This window comes from Callithrix jacchus, chromosome 21 (genome assembly GCF_049354715.1).
Source record: "Callithrix jacchus isolate 240 chromosome 21, calJac240_pri, whole genome shotgun sequence".
NCBI classification, from domain to species: domain Eukaryota; kingdom Metazoa; phylum Chordata; class Mammalia; order Primates; family Cebidae; genus Callithrix; species Callithrix jacchus.
This window is the reverse complement of record NC_133522.1, coordinates 27,734,183-27,756,471: the sequence shown is the minus strand read 5'-3', so window position 1 is coordinate 27,756,471 and position 22,289 is coordinate 27,734,183. Positions and strand designations below refer to the sequence as shown.

The window sequence follows — 22,289 nt, the reverse complement described above, 5'->3', positions numbered from 1 at the left end:
AAGTGCCTGCCTATACATATTTATTGTCATAATTGCTCCTCATGGCTGAGCATCAGGGTCAACTGGCCAGATCTTTTAATGTCAAATTTTCAAATAAGCAAATAGTGGTTCTAAGGGTGTAAGTTGTTTCTTCAAGGTTGAGAGACTCTTAGTAGCCTAGGTCTTCTGATTCCAAATCCAATGAATTTTCTTCGACCCCATAAGTTTTAACAAATCAAATGAAGTCAAGAAAAATTTGATCAATTGACCTGAAATTCTTCAAACTATAATGTTTTGATTGCTAGCTATGCTTATAAATATTCTCAAAATTCCCCATTACCTCTCTTCAATATTTAAATCCAAACATCTTGATTTAAATTTAAAACGTTTCATTACATCATAGCTTTCTACAATGTCTTGTAATGATTGATGGATTGTTAGTGGCACAAGTGAATATAGAAAGCTAGGAAATATGTTGATCTATTTGGGATTAGTACTATTATTATAACTGTAAATTATTAAAAGTTATTAAAATATTTAAAAGAGCACCAGAGGGAAGCACTTTTATTCGTTGAACAATTAGAGATAGTTTGGCTATATAAAGGGCAGAAATATTACATTTAATAAAAGCATAAGCACTGGTTACATCTTAAAGTATTCTTCTACCAAGTAATTTGGAAAATTAAAACATATTTATAATATTTTAAATAGGCCTTTCCTCAGTTTAAATGGGTTTGTATAAAGGGCACACTACATTTAAAATTTAGGACAATAAAATTTGAAAAACAATGACAGTCCCTTGATAAGAATATTAAAATTATTAAATTAATTTTGCATACACCAACACTCAGAGGATTAATTTCATTTTGGGGGGAAAGAAGGTGATTCAGACTCACTCTATCAATATGGAGCACTTTTCTTCATGCTCTTGAAAATTAATTGCTATGAGAGATGACCCTGAGATAAGTGACAATGATTTCCCAAATGTTAAAAGACAAAGAAAGCAGGAGGACCAGTTCCAGAGTCTTGAGACTGTCGATCCTGTTAGTATTTGCACTGATTCTACACAAGGACAGGCAAAAATAAATTACAGGTTCAGCTTCGTTACTAGCTTCAGTCTCTGTAGCTCACTTCTCAGTTTCATTCCTAACTAGCTTTCTTTTTGAAAGAAGGCCATTTTATTTAAAAATCATATGAAGTCTAACTTTCTTTTGGTCCTGAATGAGGTTCCTTTGTTCCATTAATTGCTTCTCTAGAAGGACTTTACCTCGGGGAGAACGTTAGCTCCCTGTGTCATTGAAAAGACTCATCTGACACCCCCGGGACCCACCAACTTCCCTTCTGGCTTTCTGAGCTCCTATTCTGCATTAAAAGTAAAGTGAGAAAATGCTCTGCTTAACTCCTTTGATATGAAGTAGGGAGGGAAATCCTCTAGGTTACTCTTTGACAATAAAAATAATAATTTACATTAGCCTATCTTCCCCAAGTGCAAAAGAAGACCCAGTTGATTTAATAGAAACTTTGTACAAAGAGGCCGATATCAAAGAATGAGAGCAGAGCAGATAGAAAAAGGATCTGAGAGAGGCTGGAGCCATGTAACAGCCTAGACAGAAGATGAGTTTGTGGAGATCTCTCCTGTAATCTTCAAACTAGTAGACACGCACACACCTGTGCTCTATTTTTAGAAGGTGCATTTCTCTAATGTACAATGACTTACTAGACCTTCACCAAAGAGAGTAACTGTAAGCAGATGTCTGGTTTAACTAATCAACTGGGCAATTCACCCGTCCTTTCCTTACGGTTTTGCCTTAGGTAAGTGTTCTAAGTAGGTATGTTTCAACTTGAATTGCAGGAGAGATGAATAGCCTTATTCTTACCTTAGGTTTTAGTATAGCAGTGCTTCTATTTTATATATGTTAATATCCAGGAAAAAAATATTTATTAATCATACTTGCTTAATTTTTAAAGAAAGAAGGAAGTGATTTTAAATATGTAAAAAGTCTCATGAAAGCAACCCATACACACTACAGTTTGGGAGTTTGAATAAACAAAGATCCAAATGGCAAATGCAGTTAATCAGAAACCGAAGTTATCACTGGAGATTTATGATTACCAAGGCTGTGACCAAGTTTTGAATACAAAGAAAAAATAATTGCAAAAGTTACAGAATTACAGAATTTTCTTTCCATTGACCATTAAATTCAGACTTGACAATAACATTCTAAACTCACTTCATTAGACATTAATCTTGCAGTGGAAATGAGAGACTTTTAAAGGAGTATTTCTGCTACAATAAAAAATGCATCTTACTACTATACAACAATAAGGTTGTGTTGGGAGTTACAAGTAAACTATTAGGCCCCGTTAGCTAATTATAGTATTGACATTCACTTAAGTTAGTCAGTTTCTTACTTAATGTTATTTTCTATTTGACTGCTGTAGTTCAAAATGTTTTGACTCCTGAAAAGGGAATATATCATTGTCGCCTTTCCCCAGTCTAACTGCACACCACTTTCTAAAGCAATAGCTTCAATCATGCTTCATAAAATCCCCTGCAAGTATATTGTTGGACACATAAATCAGCAAGCTGGGATTTTAGTAGTTCTAAGGCAAGACCAGGGATCACTGACTGGTGGCTTTCCATGGCTCTCTTTACAAGAGAATAAACAAAATTATGAGTGACACTGATAGTGGGTCTGATACTTGCTGCTACATTCTTAATTCAAGAACAAAACACTAGCATAGAGGAATTGGACCCCAGGGCGAGGGTCTCTATTTCCAGGCATCTCTGACTTCATAAGGACACAAGGCATAGAAGTACTACATGTTCTTTTTCACAAAAGCTAGGTCCCTCTGTTATGCATCTATGCCTCTCTGAGTGTCATGCATTGTGAAATTGTACTAGATAGAGCGATCCTTGCAATGATGGTCTCCTTCCACCCTGTTTCATTACAGTCAATATGTGTTCCTCTTCAGAGATGCTTGTCTCTGAGTGCCTCTTTATAACCACTTGTATTCTGACTTATAAATTAGCTGAATCACAATTTCACATCTATGTTACATATACACATCCAAATTTTGTGTTTCTGTGTATTAGCTAAACGTATATATCTAAACATTTCTAGATTTCCTAAGCATCCAAATTCCAACACACTTAGCCTCTGCAATGATAAATTCAGACTCCTCAACTGAGACGTTTTTCTTCTCCAAACCACTCACAATGTAATCATAAGTCTGCATAAACTTGCGTCCTAGTATGGCCCCATGCTGCTCCACACTATCTACACTTACTTAATTCCAGCTGTATTTTCACTGCAATTTTCAGGGATTGTTTCCTAGTACTCAAAAATACCTGTCTATGCTGTAAATGAACAGTTAAAACATAATCAGCAGCTATCTGAAAATTAAAGCAGCCAATCTGCAGGACATGTGTATGGTGATCTTTGCTTAAGAACCACTGGATTAACGAATTGGGCTAATATTAGCTTCAGATGGACATAGCTGCAATTTTGCTAAGACCGAAATATTTCACACTATATGTTAGGAGGGGGAAATGAGCAGAATCTTATCAAGACACTTTATTACGAACTATAGCAACATCCAACATTTGCATACTGATTTCTGAACATTAAATCTGTATCCAATCGTGTTTCATCAGCCACTAACACTATAGCTGTGGGGAGGAGAAGGGAAGAGAAAGGAAGGCTTCACATCCAAAATGTCAAGCCCTGATGAAGAATGATAGAAGGACTCTGTGGAAGAGCAGAAACAACCGTATTCTGGGCTTAAAATGGAGTTCTATCACCCCCTGCTGGACCAAACGAGCAATACAGAAGAGGCTAAAAATGCTTAGAATTGAATATCGGGGGGATATTTTAACTTGTCTTGTAATTTATTATTTCTTTAAAAAAAAAATGTCATGCCACACTAATAATATAGCATTCTTTGCAATCATTACATATCTCAAAATTACAGCTATTTTATTTTTCCTTTAAAGACTTTCACCAATGCACGTTTTAGCATTTTGTGTCCCTAATTAAACGTCTAAACTTGTCTGGACAGTTGAAAATGCTTCCATTTATTGTAAATATATTTCATATGAACGCTTACAGTCTAAACAGTCTGATCAATTCATCTCTATCTCTGTACAGACAAACAGTGATAGCTTCCACAATTCCCTCTCAGCTTATTCTACCAGGCTATTCATTTTTTTTTTTTAAGAGATAAAAGCTCCCACCAGTTCTCCACAACCCCAAAAATCCTTTACAGGTGTAATTACAATCTAATGTCATAAAATTATTCCACCTTTCTGTATTAATAAGGTGTTGGGGGTCAAAATGAATGACTGCAACACATCCCTAGTTTTATCCATTTGCTTTCTTACACACAATATCCATCACCCCTTTCTTAGTTTCCAACAGAAATAAGCCATCATCATTCACTTCATAGTGAGAAATTAAGGTTTTGGGAAAGGGGTGAAAATAAAAAAGAGTCTCCAAGAATCGAATGTCTTGCACACAACAGATATTCTGCAAATGAGTTTAACGCTGATAGTTTTTGCTGCTTCTGTAAAACACCATCGTGCCCTTTCCTTCCGCAACCTCAGATATTTCACTGTTAACACACACCAACATACTCATCCAATTTTTGATCATGAAAATAAGAGAAAGCCAAAATCTCAGAGAGAGGAAAAAAAAAAAAAAAAAAAAAAAAAAAGAAGCCTTTTCCCTGGGTATCCTGCTCACTGATATCCCCTCTCCAAGTCTGTATTTTACCTTCTCTTATTTAGGGGTCTCCACACAACAGATACAATTTTAGGGGCAGCTAGAGAAAGAACGAAAATAACCCTAACTACCACAACAATAACTGTAACTTTAGTTCTTTCATTTAATTCTTTCTGCGCCCCCCGCTTTGCCTCTCTTGGCTGGGTGGAAGGGGGAGGGAAAGTAAATGCAATAAAGCACCACACTCCTACCTTGCCCGCTACTGACAAGCAACCCGAGCAGGTAGAAGGAGAGGAGGAGGCTCATGTTCAGGACGTGACAGCGGTGGACAGTTTCAAAGTTATTAAGTCCAGCCCTGGAGAGAGAACCCTTCGCTGCCCCGGCCGCCTCTGCTGGAGCCGCCGCCGCCGCTTCCGGGGTGCCCCAGCCGCCCGCAGCCCGCGCGCTCCTCCTCGCAAAGTGACTGCAAGCTCCGCTCCTGCCGCACTATATCCAGGCAGCAGCGGCGGCAGCGGCGGCAGAAGCAGCAGCAGCAGCGGCCGCCGCGGCGGCAGCAGAGCCGGGCGGGGAGGGCGGGCGGCGGCGGCGGCGGGGGCGGGGGCGCGGCGCGGGAGGTGCGGCCGAGGCGTATCCCTCCGCGCCGCACGGCGGCCGCTCTCCCGCGAGGCGCGCAGCCCCCGGATTCGTCCGCAGTCGAGCTCGAAGCCACGGGTTCGGTCCCCGGTGCCTCCAGCTAGAGGGGCGGCCGCGATCGTGACGGCGCCACTCGCCCGCCGGCCATCTGCAGGTTCATGGATGCCCTGAGCCGAGAAGGGCGTGGGGATGGGGGCAGCCTGGAGCTCCTTCACAGCCAACTGCCACCTCGGGGCAGCCGAGCTGATGCTGATGCAGGTGCAGATGCTGATGCTGATAGTGATACTGATACTGCAGGCGGCCACCCGGCCCTGCACCGCCAGCGCGTCCCGGCTTAATGGAATGGGGGGGTCTGGAGGCTGGTAGTGTGTCCCGCAGCTCTTATTCCTTTAGGGCGAGGGAGGAGGGGGATTCTATGTCTCTGCGTGGACCTCCCTCTCCCTCTCTCGCTCAAACCTGGAGCCGGCTGGCACCTTGCGCGGCAGTCCCCTTCCCACGCTCCCCATCCCGCCGCGGCAGAGGGAAAGCAGTAGTCCCCTAGAGTCTACACCGTACGTCTCCTCGGGCGCTAGAGGGTAGGCGGAAAAAATCAGGTACACAGTGTTTCATCTACATCTCAACCCATTACTCTTGGTGGCCGCAGGTTAAGGGAGAGGCACTGGGGAGGGGGCGAGCCGCGGGCGGGGCTGAGTTCAACTGAGCCTCAGCCCCAGCTGTGTCCTTAGAGGCCTGAAGTCTCTCCTGGCCTCACCCCTCTGGCTCTGCCCTAGGTCTCAGTGAGCTGCACTGGCCAGATCCCGGCCAGGGGTGCACCGAGGGAGGTCTGCAAAGATGAGTAGGGGGTGGGGGAGCCGGTTCCTTCCCCAGATCGGTGCCCCACCCCCAACACCCAAGTACCCGTGAGTGTGCGCGAGTGTCAATTGAAGTGAGGCAGCCGTGGCAAGCGCCCAGAACTAACTCTCTGCTCCCTGAGATTGGGACTTATCGTTATTTCTCCTGGAAGGGTAGGAAAACCTTTGTGAGATTAAGGTCGCATCTCCTCCAAGAGCTGTAAGAGGCCGAATGACAGGCCCTGGGGGGTGGGGGACACCTAAGAATCTGGCCTGAGGTCACTGCAACCTGCAGGAGCGGTCAATGGGTCCTTTCATCTGCACTTTCCCTCTGGCTCCTAAGAGAACTCAACTGCCTCGCCCCAGACTCTGCTAGGAACTTAGCTCCTTCCTTATCAGAGGGAACATAGAAATAGCCGGGGGTGAGCACGGAGATAAGAAATGTTGCAGAGCTCAGAATCCAGCCCCTGCCTGGGGATTTCATGCTGAAATGGTCGCTGCCTACAAGGAGGGTAGGGAGCCAGAGGAGACACAGGCTAACATGCATAGGGAGATACTGTCCATGATTTGCCCTCCCCGGGCAGAGTGGTTTATACAGATGATTTACCTACTTTGCATCCTGGGATGGGGTTATTGGGAAGAGAGGAGGGGAAAGGCGGCCCTCAACTCGCACCATCGCTAAACTCCTATAAGCAATGACCCTCTCAGCACCTCACAGCTTGAGAACCTCTTCTTTCCTCTTGATCTTATAGCACACAAGGTATTTAGAAAGTGGTTTTGCCAAGGTACCTTTCTCACACCCTTTCCTGGCTCTAGAATGCACTAACCACACTTCAGTAAGCTCATAGTCAGCTCTTTGCAGGAAAGGGTGGAAGTAGCACATTTATAGATGTGAAGAACCAGTGATTCTTTTATTTACTCCAATTTTTCACGTCTCTTGGGCATTGAAAAATGCTACACAGTAGGCCTTCTGCATCCACAGTTCTACATCCTCAGATTCTACCAGCCATGGATGAAAAATAATTTTTAAAAATGAAACAATGATGCAATTAAAATAACAAGTAAAAATACAGCAAAGTAACTATTTACAAAGCATTTGCATTATACAGTGTATTACACCTAATCCAGAGATGAGATAATATGCAGGAGAAGGTTATATGCAAATATTATACTATTTTGTGTAAGGGTCTTGAGCACCCAAGGATCAGTGAGAATACTGGAATTAGTCCCCCTGCGGATACCAAAGGATGATTGCAATACACACACACACACACACACACACACACAATCACAGAAGGTAGTTAAAAGAATACTACCTGTGTCAAATAGCATCTTCACCCAATCTGCCATCTTTCAACCTGACACTGGGATTGGCCAAGTGCCTGTCACACACACAGAGTGACACACCTGTTAATCAGGTGAAAATATTGACAACTGGATTCTCCTCTGTGTTATTACAAGTCAAGTTACTTTTGTCTTAGGCAATGGGTTAAACCACGCCAGAGGAAAATGTGACTGGTATCCTGTAAGATAATTTAGATAGTAAGTCTTCTTAGAGTGAGGTTAGGGAGATGGTAGCAATAATCTATCGGACGGGAATGAATTTTTTTTTTTTTTTGAGACAGAGTTTCGCTCTTGTTACCCAGGCTGGAGTGCAATGGCACGATCTCGGCTCACCGCAACCTCTGCCTCCTGGGTTCAGGCAATTCTCTTGCCTCAGCCTCCTGAGTAGCTGGGATTACAGGCATGTGCCACCATGCCCAGCTAATTTTTTGTATTTTTAGTAGAGACGGGTTTTCACCATGTTGACCAGGATGGTCTCGATCTCTTGACCTCGTGATCCACCCGCCTTGGCCTCCCAAAGTGCTGGGATTACAGGCTTGAGCCACCGCACCTGGCAAAGAATGAAATTTTTGATTAGAAGTTTGTATCATAAGACTGTGCCCAAACGCCAGTGTGTGTGTGTGGGGGGGGGGGAGAGACAGAGGGGGAGAGAGAGAGAGAGAGAGAGAGCACAGTGTGCATGGAAAAGATAAACGGACAAACCCTTGGTATTGAAGAATATACAAAGAAAGGTGACATAGCTATTAATCCAGCCCCTCAACTTGCTAATAATAGTCACTTGTTGAAGATATCAGGCATAAGCACACAATTCAATCATATAAATCAGGTTTTTAAAAAATGCCACAAGGAAAGTGAAAATGCACTGCTGTTGTGGCAGAAGGGGAAGGGATCTTTTCTGAATAGAGGATTAAGAAAGGATTCATGAAGTTTTGAGGAAAGCGGAGAAATTAGATAGGTAGGTATGTGGGCAGGACGGAGAAAAACTTAAGCAAAGTCTGGGGGTGTGAAACCACACAGCATGTGTGGAGAGCAGAAAGAAGTCTAATTTGAAAAAAGCACAGAGTGTAAAATACAAGGTGGGAGAGAGTTATGTTAACAAACTTGACATTCACAGCCTCTCACGATGTAAGTCCTGGCATGCATAGTCAGAAAAAGGTAGGATGGCTCTCTCCATCCCAGGGGCTACAGGCCTGTTTGTGAATCATAGGCCCACATGAGGGTTACAGTTTTAATGTGTTTATCAAAAAGCATGTGTTGGAAACTGAAATTCCAGGGCAGTAATGTTGGGAGTGGGGCCTCATGGGAGGTGTTTAGATCTAGAGGGTTACACCCTCATGAATGGATTTATGCTGATTATAAAAGGGCTTAAGGTTGTGGGTTCCATCTCTCAGTCTCTTGAACACACTCTGTTGTTTATGTGATTCCTTCTACTATGTAATCATGGCCCTAGAAGGACCTCACCAGATGTAATCCCTTGACCCTCAGTTTCCCAGGCTCCAGAACTGTGAGCCCAATAAACTTCTATTGTTTGAAAATTACCCAGTCTGCAGTATTCTGATATAGCTGCACAAAATGAACTAAGACAATTTGAAAGCTTTGAAGGGGTTTCTCCATCTTTAGCCTTAATTTATGTTGCCAGTAAGGACTCAATAGCAGATTGTCATATACTCGGAAAAAACAAACAAACAAAAAAAAGTGTCTTAACTGCTTCTTTGCCAAAAGCAGAAGTACCTCTCCAGGGCTCTATCAGAAGCACATTTATTTCCCATTGCAGTGATAAAGTAATATGCAGCCTGACATTTGCCTTAGTCAGTTCTTCTTAATAGATTGACCATGTGAGGACACCATGTAGGAAAATGTCCTCTTCTCACTATTCCCCTCCACCATTTGAAAGGAGTGCTTTCTATTTTGTAGGCGTTGAATACTTTGATTGAAAGTACCAAATCTATGAACATGAGTAAGCCATGCACAGTGTAGGATATAAAATGTTCAGAAATGCATCCTCCCCCATCTATGTAGCTCATAATTTTCATGTAAGACAATTTATCTACTTCTTCATCTAACCAAGGAAATGTTTAAGAGGCATAGTTGGGGTGATAGTGATTTTGTTTATAAAAACAAGAGCCAGTTGAACAGAACTTAGGAATCTATGAAAAGCTGAGTAGTAGGAAATACCAACACGGCTGGATGCATGGTTAACCGAAAGCAGATAAATTTGATTTAAAAGAATCAATAAGATGAACATAAAGGAGTAGCAGAGAGATAGAAAGCGATAGGTGCATTATATGTGGAAATTTTCTTCTCAGAGAGATTCTGCTTCTTTTGAAATCTGTTCTTGCAAAAAGCATGCAGGTTTATAATGTACACATAGAGTCTCGGCACGAATGATGTTCTGTGGATAGCATGTAAACATTATTTTTACTTGTGTATTTCTGCTGTTATTTTTGTTTAATCTATCCATTGACAGAATTCAAGTGTGTTAATATCATACTATTAAGAAATAGGGCATTCCATGTGATCATTTAAATTTTTAACATGTCACAAACCATTATAACTATTCATTTACTTGTCTAGAAAATTGCCTGTTTTGACTTTTCTTATTGCCACAAAGGAAGAAAAATATCCAGTATATATATAGACAGATAACCTAAAACCTCTGTGAATAGATGCTCCTGCTACTGCTTTCCCTCTCCATTAACGCGACTTTTTCTGATGATCGTGTCTTGGAAAATAATTTTAAACTTTTTGACACAACAACATTTTAGACCCTTTACCAGACTATTTGTGAGCATATATGCTCACAAATGTTATAACAGCAGCTACTTTAACGACAGGCTTTAGATTTTAACACCGTTCTTTTAAAATATTTTACTTTCCTATCTGTTCTATTTGAAATTAAGAACCAGAAGAGACAGATTTATGGTACTGAGGCACCCGCATTGTCACAGATTCTTACTTTTTAATTTCTTCCAAGATACGTGGGGTCATTTTCCTTCATGGCTACTTCATGTTCCCTCTGGGCAAATAACTGCTCACTTCGCTCTGAAATTATGCAATAACCGCCTATAATTTGCCACTTCCCAGAATAATATTTTCTTAACTCTAAGGGATATTATATTTTTCTTCACCAAGACATCCCTGGGAAATACAATGATGGACAGAGCAGAAAAATTAACAAACCTAGAACACGTTGGCAAAACAGTGATTGATAAAATTTCAAGAACATATTTAAGACAAAGTAAGATAGGGAACAAGAATCAAGCAGTGGACAGCAATGATCCTGTTTGATATGACAAGGATGATGATCCAACATTCAGGTTGCCCATTTATTGATCACAGCACTCAGGAATCATATTTTTGTTCACAGTTACTATTGACCCAGGTGACATCTGCACAAATCCTTCTATGTGAAGGGGAGTTATCACATACCAGGTAACAATAAATCCTTCATCACTGGCAACTGATCCCATACAAACATAGCTTTGATTGATTAAGACACAGCATTAATCAATTGCATTTTTACAGGGCAATAAAATCAGTAATTTCATTCAAAAATCTCTTATTGCACAGAATCATTTGGTTCTTTCCTTAATGGAGATGTGCTTCCATTAATTTTCACCTTAGATAAGAAGTTCTGTTAGTATTAGGCAAGCTCGTGGTAGCAATAAGATTCTTTTCTATGTAACCAGAAATCATTAATATTCTACCTAATTAACCACCAAGACACATTATTTGGATACACATTTGTTTTAATTTTAATGTTCAGGGGAAAACATTTTTATACCTTACATCTACATGAAATAACCCTAAGTCATTTTTAAGAAAATAACACATTTCCCTTACCAACATTCTTTATGATTGGTCTTCAATTTTGTTTTTTTTTTTCTTCTTCTTTTTTTTTTTTTTCAAACGGAGTCGCTCTCTGTTGCCCAGGCTGGAGTGCAGTGGTAAGATCTTGGCTCAGTGCAAGCTCCGCCTCTCAGATTCAAGCGATTCACCTCCCTCAGCCTCCCCGGTAGCTGGGACTACAAGCGCGTGACACCACACCTGGCTAATTTTTTTTTTTTGTATTTTTAGTAGAGACGGGATTTCACTTTGTTAGCCAGGATGGTCTCTATCTCCTGACCTTATGATCTGCCAGTCTTGGCTTCCCAAAGTGTGGAATTACAGTTGTGATCCGCCGTGCCTGGCCTGGTCTTCATATTTAAATAATTATGTACCCAACACCTGTTACTGCATTTCACAGCCTTTCTAAAATTAAGAAAGTCAACACCTATGAAAGAATTTTTTTTAAAAAATAGCTGGGCTACGTTAAAAAAGATAGAGAGAGAGAATAGAAAAACAAAATAGCTCTCCCTGTTTATTGAAAAATTAATATTTACTCTTCTCAAATTCTGGCATGCTAATTATAAAAAAAACAATAGGAAAGCCCGTACCCTACCAACCAGACAGAGGCTATCTCTTGAACATTTTGGTATTTTTTTCTCCTCGTCTTTCATGTAAATATATATTTTATTAACATAATGAGATAATATTATTTGGCATCTTTATATTTTGTTCTATAATGTAAATAAATTTTACATTTTCATTAATTTTGTTTTGAGATGGAGTCTCACTCTTGTTGCCCATGCTGGAGTGCAATGGTGCAATCTTGGCTCACTGCAACCTCTGTCTCCTGGGTTCAAGCCATTCTGCAGCCTCAGTCTCCCAAGTAGCTGGGATTACAGGCATGCTCCACCATGCCTAGCTAATTTCGTATTTTTAGGAGAGACAGGGTTTCTCCATGTTGATCAGGCCATTCTCGAACTCCCAATCTCAGGTGATCTGCCCGCCTCGGCCTCCCAAAATGCTGGAATTACAGGCCTGAGCCACTGTCCCCAGCCTATTAATTTTTACAAATATAAATTTAATGAATTAATTTGCTGACATAGAATGAACCTAACATGCTTAATAATTTTCCTACACCAAGACAGTAAGAGTTTATTTGTAATTTTAATTATTATGATGAGTAACACCACAGTGTAAATGTCTCTATCCGTAAATCTCTAAGGATATTACAAATTACATTCTTAGACTACTAGAAAATAAATAGTTTTGCAAAAAAAATGACCATACATAGGTACTGAACTCATATTGCCTAAATTGTTTTCGAAACTGTATAATTTACCCTTTAATCTGGAAGATGTGAGACACTCCATTTCTATCAACATTGACTGTTTACTATATTTTATTTTATATTTTGTTGGCTAATCTAGAAGTTTCCATTCTGTAATACCTACCTTTAATCATCTTCAATTGTCAGTTTGTAGATCAATTTTAAATTCACATTTGTCAAATTTAAGGCACAATGAAGGACATCTACACATTAATATGTTGTAGTTTAGGAACCTTATTCTTCTGCTTTAGGATCCAGGAATTCCCACTGTACCTTTTAGGAGAAAATGTTGCAAAACTCTACATTTTGGCATAACCAAAACTTCTCAATTATTCTAGCTCACCAGTGTCAACTTTCTGTACTACATCCACACAGATACAGTCTAAGCATCCCCATCCGTTTGCTAGTAGGAACATCTGAAGATGCCTGAGAAATGTTGGCATGTTTCACACGCAAGATCAGGAAGATGTTTCTCATTCCAGCCCCATCTTTGCTCTACTCTCTGGCAGTTATTTTTGGCCTTCTTATAATAGACTTCCCCAGGCTCTGTCTTCCTTCTGTATCACTTCACTTGACGGCTGAACACATCTGCCTGCCTTAACTCCTCAGGACTCAAGCAAAGACGTTTTATAAAGCATTGGGAAAGTTTGAGAACAACAGAGACAGAGTAACTTATTAGAGGGAAAAGCAGTATTGAGTAATGAATACCTACCTGTTGTCTTGAAGACTATTGGCTACTTCTTTGATTCTCAAAGTGTGGGATTACAGGTGTGAGCCACCGTGCCTGGCCTGGTCTTCATATTTAAAGAATTCTGAAGGGTCCCTTTATGGATCCTTTTCTTGGTCCCATGAATTTTTTAGGCACCAATTACCTCCCAAAGAAGAGTTTCTCTAACCCAGAGCTTCAAGATTGGGTTCTGTGCTCCTTGAAACATGCGACAGTATTTAGAGAATTTGCTGTATTGCCATGACTGGGAGGAAGGTGCTCCTCACATCTTGTGGGAAGAGGCCAGGGATGTTGCCAAATATCTCATGCACACAGGAGCCCTCTGCAACGTTAATTATCCAGTAGAAAACATCAGATCAAAGGACTCTACTCTAAACTGTCCTTTCTTAGGCTCAGTATAAGAACAATTCACTGAATCTCTAGAAAATGAACAATTAGTTTGCTTCTTCAAAACCAAAGTCTGTCCCATCCCATAATCTTCTCAGAAATATATATTTACACATACATACATATATACACATATGTTATAAATATATATATTTCCTATGCATATAAAGAAAAAATATATATTTTAAATATATACCTATATGTATATATGTGTATATTTAATGGATGACAGAGCAAGACTCCATCAGAAATATATATATATATACATAGTTGTACATATTACATATATATTATACATACATATATATACGTATTCTATACAAATATGTATAAATACATATATACATATATATAAATATTTCTGACAGAGTCTTGTTCTGTTGTCCAGGCTGGAGTGCAAGGGCATGATCCTGTCACACTGCAACTTCTGCCTCCCGGGTTCAAGTGATTCTCCTGTCTCAGCCTTTGAAGTATTTGTGACTACACATGCATGCCACCGTGCCCAGCTAATTTTTGTATTTTTTGTAGAGGCATGTTGACCAGGTTGGTCCTCAAGTGATCCACCTGCCTTTTCCTCCCAAAGTGCTGGGATTACAGGCATAAGCCACTGCACTCAGCCTTCTCAGAAACATTTTGAATAATGTAATATCTTTTAGGAGCAAAAGTTGACTCTATACAGGTTATGTTATAACCTCTCATGACCTAAATAAAGACAATAATAATGTAGAAATTTAAGTTTTGACAGTTTGTTTTCTCAGAGTGTGTCATATGGGGGCGCCCAAATGGAAAAATGCCAGGGGTAGAGTACCTCTATTTGTGGGCCTATATTATGAATATAAAACGTCTTAGGTATAAACCTAAACAAACGGTTAGAAGACGAGTATGTTCAGTCCTGCTTACCTGATACTGTCTCTCAATCTTATAAACAAATATTTGTCAATTGCATAGTTTTAGAGCAGTGAGAAGAAAGGAAACTCCAGAGAATGAACTGTAGTTTAAAAACTGCTAAAGTCTTAACTGATTTCTAAAAATAAACAATCATATTTTCCAGAAATGCTTATCTTGCTAATTGTACACTCACTCGGTGTGTCCTCTCTCAGTGGAAGGGACAGGACTGCTCTCTGGGGCCTCTTTATAAGAGCAATAATCCCATTCATTAGGGGTGTGTTCTCATGACATCATCATCTCCCAAAGACCCCACCTTCTAATATTATCACTTTGGTCATCTGGTTTTAACATATAACTTTTGGTTGAGACACAAACGTTCAAACTATAGCACTGGGTAAACCAGAATGAAAGCATTTGTGGGAACCTATGATCTCTCCATGAAATTTCTCCAGACTTATCTAAAACCTCATTGTCTTTCCTGGTTTCTCTACTCCATTAATGGCTTTGGATCTTGGTAACTCACCTCCTTTCAGCATATCATATTTACAGGTAAGTTTTATACTCTCTTTCCCATCTTTGATTTTGACCTTATCCCTTTCTTACCACTTGAAGTCATGTATTTGAATAGTTGACAAGGACTCATACCTACTACCATGCTAACTACCCTCTCTCTGGAGCTCATGTTAGTTTAAGGCTGATTCCCTTCATTGTTCTGATGGCTATTTCTATTGTACCACAAATGAATTGCCTTCAGTCAGCACCCTAGACATGTGAACGTAGCAGTGCTCCTAACTTATGTTACAGACTAGTAATGAAGGACTAGATTCATTCTGAAATTAATCATAGAGTTATCTGATTTATCACAGAGTTATTTGTGTTATTTGATTTATCAGAGCTAAAGCAGCACTGTCTTAAAACACTTGAGGTCTGTTTTTTTTTTTAACTTATCTTGAAACAGAGCAGTTGTATTTAAAAATTGTAGGGTACTGAGAAAATGGAGTTAATACTGGATGGAGAGCAGATATAGAAGAAGCTGTAGAGAGAAACCAGGAAGACGGCAACTTCAGTGAAGCCTGCTACTCAAATACACTTTTTACTGCTGCCTTATGAAAAGAATAATTATACCCAATGCACCTTGAAATTAGCAAACGGCAACATTAAAGAGTGGTCATAAAATGTAACTTCAAAATTCATTGTTCATACAAGAAAGAAAAATCAATGCTCAGAAAATTTGACCTTTAAGTACATCTTCTTCAAATTATAGGTGGCATCTTTAACAAAGAGTATCACAGTAACTCCTAAGTACAGTATAATTAGGCTTATTCAATATTACCAAGGCCAAAGTCTTGTTCAATTCAATGTTTTCCTCTTTACTCCATTTACATGAATACATTATTTAGATTTGTAGGAAAACTGTTTTTACTTTAAAATTAAAAGTTATAATATTTTTTATAATTACCTTATGTACAAGTTTTCTTTCACTAAGAATCAAGTATAAGTAGTAAAGTTAAAATTTTGTTCTCTGTACCATTATCATTTGTATTCTATTGTCAATCGGTCATAAGTATAGGATGAGAGATTTTACATATAGCATATAAATTTGACTCCAAATTCATAAATGAAATAACACAGAGAAAGATTAAATGAACTGCTGAGTTTCAAAGAGCTTCAATAGAAAAACTGTAACTTGCATCCAGTGTAATGATTTTTCTGCTACAAAATGCTTAAAAATGAAAAAAAAAAGTTAAATTAATTTTCCAATCACTGCATAACATAATTCTATAATTTATGTCCTAAGTGAAGTGTGAGAATATTGCCTGTAAGACATTTTTTTAAAGTTAAATACTATCATAATAATTTAGAAGAACAGCTTTATTTATTGGTAACCCTAATGCCATTATTATATATTTAATAGATTCCTATCTTCTTAATTCAACTTTCATCTCTCATTACTGGAGTGACTACAGCTACAAATGCCAAAAACTGATTTAAAAGTGTAATATTAAGCCAAATAATCACAGGTTGACAGTTTTTGGCTAAAAAGCCCAAAGAGCTCGTTTAATTTTTTCTAAGGGTGTCTGGTCAACAGATAGATGCTCAATAAATAACAGGTAGTTGACTGTAACCAACTCTTTAAGCATATTGCAGAAAGAGAAAAGGGAAGATACATGTTTCCTGCTGTTAGGTAATTCAGAAAGTAATATACTATAAGTTCTATGAAATAGACCCTAGTTTGGTTTTGTTAGTAACATGTAATATCACTTTATTGATTGTGAGTGCTTAACAGATACCTATGGAAAGTAAAATTTAAATTTGAATTGCCTATAATTAAAGTGACTAAACTCTTATTATGATGGCTATAATACAAATGAGGAAAAGGACGTAGGTAAAAGATAATTACAGAAGGAATGCCTCTATTAAATATATTAATGTTTTAAAGTATAACATAATCTATGTGCCATATCTAAACCTAAAGAACTTACTGACTTCCACATTCAGTAAAAATTTTGTAAATTTGAATGGGTTACATGTGTTGGGTACTGATTCAAATCTTTTAAACATATCATCCAATTTATTTTTCACAACATTATGATTAACATTGCTACTCCCACTCAGTAGAAGAGATTTTATAAAATCACAGTGCCACTGTTTGTCAGAGATGTGATTTGGACCCAGGCATCCTTGAATATTTTCTCAGTCAGTTCAAAACATCTCCTTTAACTGTAATGCAATCAGAAGCTACTTCCTAAGATGAAAAAAAGATTTTGAGAAAATGAAAAAGTAGAAAAATTTAGAATTTTTCTCACAGATTACAATTTTGATGTATGACATGGTTTGGCTGTGTCCTCACCAAAAATCTCATCTTGAATTGCAATAATCTACACATGTCAATGGTGGGACACGGTGAAGGTAGTTGAATCATGGAGGCAGTTTCCCACATATCATTCTGGAGATCATGAGTTCTAAGGATCTGATGGTTTCATAAGGTGCTTCCTCCTTTGTGCTGCTCTCATTCTCTCTCCTGTCACCACATGACGAAAGATATGTTTGTTTCCCCTTCTGCCATAATTGTAATTTTCCTGAGACCTCATCAGCCATGCAAAACTGTGAATAAATTAAACCTCTTTTCTTTACAGATTTCCCAGTCTCAGGTATGCCTTTATTAGCAGCCTGAGAATGGACTAATACAATGTACTTAGGGGCCAAAATGAGAAAAATCATCAACAAAAATTCTAGGTCAATAGCCTAAAATTTAAAAAAGTTCACAATATTAGTTAGCTTATCTCTGACAGTCATAAAGTTTAGAGACATTAATTATGACACACACACACACACACAAACACACACACACATCATGCTTGCAAGTTTTCTCAGCAAAGGTAAATACCCACCTTACATGTTTTGTTATCTTTTCATGGCAACATGTATAGCTTTATGTAAAAAACGGAATTCCTAAATTATATTATGTTAACTGACATAAGTAATAATTTTAGAAAAATATCTTTTTTGCATGTAAACAGTTTAGAAGAATGTCAACTTAGAAATAATAATAACCAGTATACTATTAAATATTAATGATAGTGTACCTTTATTATGCATTTTGGATATATTTAGCACATGTTTAATTTCTCATAAGTCATAATATTTATAATATCTAAAAGTGTATGGCATAATATATTATATTGAACACATTAAAAAATTGTTTCTCGGCCGGGCGCAGTGGATCAAGCCTGTAATCCCAGCACTTTTGGAGGCCGAGGCGTGTGGATCACGAGGTCAAGAGATTGAGACCATCCTGGTCAACATGGTGAAACCCCGTCTCTACTAAAAATACAAAAAATTAGCTGGGCATGGTGGCGCGTGCCTGTAATCCCAGCTACTCAGGAGGCTGAGGCAGGAGAATTGCCTGATTCCAGGAGGCGGAGGTTGCAGTGAGCCGAGATTGCGCCATTGCACTCCAGCCTGGGTAAGGAGCGAAACTTCGTCTCAAAAAAAAAAAAAAAAATGTTTCTCTTTATCAAAAATGGTGCTCTTATGAACAACTTAAGGAGAACAGTTAGAAATCTTTAACATAGTCTGTTGGAAACAGGATGAAAGAAGCACTTAACTGGATTTTTTTTGGTCAGGGTGTTTGTAGGAAATCTCTTCTTGCAACAGTTTGGGTAATTTTCTGAAGTGCTCATAAGCCAAATTGCTGATATTCATCCAATGAGTAATTATCTAAACAGAACACTTCCCTGTGAACACTGCAGACATAATTTAAAAGACACTAACAACTTATGTTACAGTGTCCACCTATATTATTTACCATATTCACATTCTAAAATAAAATTTTGAAAACATCCTCCAAATACATTATTTGTGCTTTGTTCTAATATTCTTTAAAAGCAGTTATAAATAAATTTGGTGGGATAATAAACTGACAGAAGCTGTGTTGCTACAAACCATCACCTTACAAACTTCATTCATGATCCGTAATGACCACAGTGTTTGTGAAAGCTGTCAGTGTTCATGGTGGTTGATTTTACCTGTACAATTTGAATGGTAATTATGCTTACTGTGTAGGACATGTGACTGACTTTGTGTTCTGACAGCACTTGGTACACAGTTCAAATTACACTGTGTTGAATAATAATCTTCAGAAATCAATTTTATAATAGTAAAATATGCAGTTCTGCAGTAAAATTATTTATCATTTCTAGACATTATTGAAAATATACTAGCATAACAAAAAAATGCGTTGTATTTGAGTCATTCTGTCCTACAGGGAAATTACATATATCTCCTGAGTGCATTTTCTGTTTTTAACATAAAAGAATAAAGTAGTGAATTCCAAAATAAATGAAGTGTAGATCAGTGAGCAAAGAATATGGACGACATGCCATACTGTTTCAGAATGTTCTCTGAAAACATTGGTATGGGTGCTCACAAAGCAGATGAAGCTCTCTAGGCAATCCATGTGTCATATCCTGTCCTTTTAAAGCCTGTAACCAATGAAAGTACCCAAAGAATATGCCCTAGGATCACAAGATTCCATAGATGCAAGAATTTTCAGGAGAACAAATCCAAGCCCAGAGGCTTCAAATTGAAGCACAGATAATAAGTGTCATGGCTAAAGTCATGCCTCTCAATCTATATTGAGAGGTGACTTTTTTCACTATGCTACCTTGTCCCAAATCAAAAAAAATTTTTCTGCCACAGGTATAAACAGAAAGCTCTATGCCATCAAGATGGCTAACTAGACGCACCCTGCACTTGCCTACTTCACAAAGAAGGATCAAAATAACCACAGGTGAAATAAAGAATGTAAAAAGGAACAACAAAACTCAGCAAAGAAATGGCAGAGACCCTCTGAGGTATGGAAACTCACAATGGCAGCATAAGGGGGAAAGTGAAGAAGCCAGAGAAGATAGGCTCAGAGCCAAGAGCAACACCTCATTGAGAGGAAAAGGTGAGTTGGAGATCCCTAACAGTTTACATTTCTACCACAAATGCCTACAATCCTGGCTAAAGGAGATCCCCTCAGTCTTCACAGACCCTGAGTCTAGTAGAAAGCTGACTGGAGTCCACATGACTACATTTTCCTATACAGGAAAGTCAATCTAGGTTTTCCCAATCACCAAGACCCAGGCAGCTGCAGCATGGCACCATTTTGAGAGTAGACTCACCAGAGATTACACTCTGTCTCTACTAAAAATACACACACACACACACACACACACATGCACACACACACACACACATATGCACACACACAATTAGCCAGGCATGGTTGTGCCTGCCTGTAATCCCTGTTACTTGGGAGCCTGAGGCATGAGAATAGCGTGAAATTGGGAGGTAGATGTTGCAGTAAGCTGAGATTGTGCACAGCACTCCAGACTGGGTGACAGAGCAAGACTCTGTCTCAAAAACAAAACAAAAACAAACCAACAAACAAAAAGGCACATTATACTTAAGCTTTGAAAAGTAAAAGTCAAGGAGAGAATTCTAAAAACAGCAAGAGAATAGCATCAAATCAAACATAAGGGAAACCCTATCAGACTAATAGCAAATTTTTCAACAGAAAACTCATCATCCAGGAGAGAATAGGCTGATATATTCAAAGGTCACAAAAATTGCCAGTCAATAATTCTATATCTCACAAAACTATCCTTCAGAAATTAAAGGGGAAAAAGTCTTTCCCAGATAAGCAAAAACTAGGGAACTTTATCACAACTAGAACATACCTGTAAGAAATGCTTAAGGGAATCCTACATCTGGAAGTGAAAGAACGATGTCTACCATGATGAAAACACACAAATTATACAATACATCTGCAGAGCACATGCACAAATGAGAGAGGAAAGAATCGAATGTTATCACTAAAGAAAAACCACCAAACCACAAAGGTAAACAACTAGAGAAGAAGAAAAGAACAAAAGATATACAAAACAATTAACAAACTGACAGGAGTGAGTTCTTGTCTATCAGTAACAATCGTGAAAGTAAACAGTATCAGTTCTCCAATTAAAACACGTTGATTTGCTGAACAATTTTTTTTTAAACCCCAACTATATGCTGCCTATAAGAAACATCTGTAAAGACACACATAAACTAAACATAAAGGGATGGAAAAAAGATAATCCATGCAAACAAAAACCAAACATGTGAAGAAGTAAAAAAAATACAAATAGACCTAATAAAGTTTGTTATAAAATAATAAGTTAATCCATCCAAATAGAGGATATAACAATGGGAAATATATGTACATTCAATACTGGAGCACCCAGATTACACAAAGCAAATATTGTCAGAGCTACACAGAAAGATAGAAAGCCATATAATAACAGTTGAGAACTTCAGTGCTCCTCTTTCAGCATTGGACAGTTCATTTAGATAAAAATCAACAAATAAACATGAGTTAAAGTATACTCTAGACCAAATGACCTACCAGACATTTGTAGAACACTTCATCAAATAGCCGTGGTATACATTTATTTCTCGTCACATGAAATATTCTCTAGGATAGATCATATGTTAGGCCACAAAACAAGTATCAAAATAATTAAATGATTAAAATTATATCAAGTATATTCTCTGACCACAATGAAATAAAACTAGAAATAAATAACCAGAGGAAGTTTGGCAAGTGTACGAATATATGGAAATTAAACAACAAGATCTGAACAACCAATGGGTCTATAAGGAATTTAGAATAAAATTTTAAAATGTCTTAAAAACAAATGCAAATAGAAAGATAACATTCAAAAACCTATGGGATTCAGCAGAAGCAATAAACAATAATAACTACATCAAAATAGTAGAAAATTTCAAATAACCTAATGATGCACTGCAATGAGCTAGAAAAGCAAGAACATACGTTTGTTGAATGCATAAATATCTTCTTTTGAAAAGTTTCTGTTCATATCCTTTGCTTACTTTTTGGTGTTGTTTTGTTAGTTTGTTTTGTTTTGTTTTTGTAAATTTGTTTAAGTTCTCTGTAGATTCTGGATATTAGTCCTTTGTCAGTGGGGGGATTGCAAAATTTTTTCCTTCTGTTGGTTGCTGGTTCACTCTATTAGTAGTTTCTTTTGCTGTGCAGAAGCTCTTAAGTTTAATTAGATCCCATTTTTCTATTTTGG

General features: G+C 38.3%; 1 protein-coding gene across 2 annotated transcripts in view; it reads right to left on the bottom strand.

Annotated features, from left to right (window-relative positions):
• NCAM2 (neural cell adhesion molecule 2) overlaps window positions 1-5,258 on the bottom strand; it is a 549,137-nt gene extending 543,879 nt beyond the window's left edge. For both annotated transcript variants that reach the window (XM_035282876.3, XM_054249026.2), the window contains exon 1: window positions 4,955-5,258. In XM_035282876.3, coding sequence (XP_035138767.1) covers window positions 4,955-5,009 — 55 coding nt within the window. In that variant the 5' untranslated portion in view covers window positions 5,010-5,258. The remainder of the gene's footprint in view (window positions 1-4,954) is intronic.
• Between the last annotated feature and the right edge of the window lie 17,031 nt (window positions 5,259-22,289).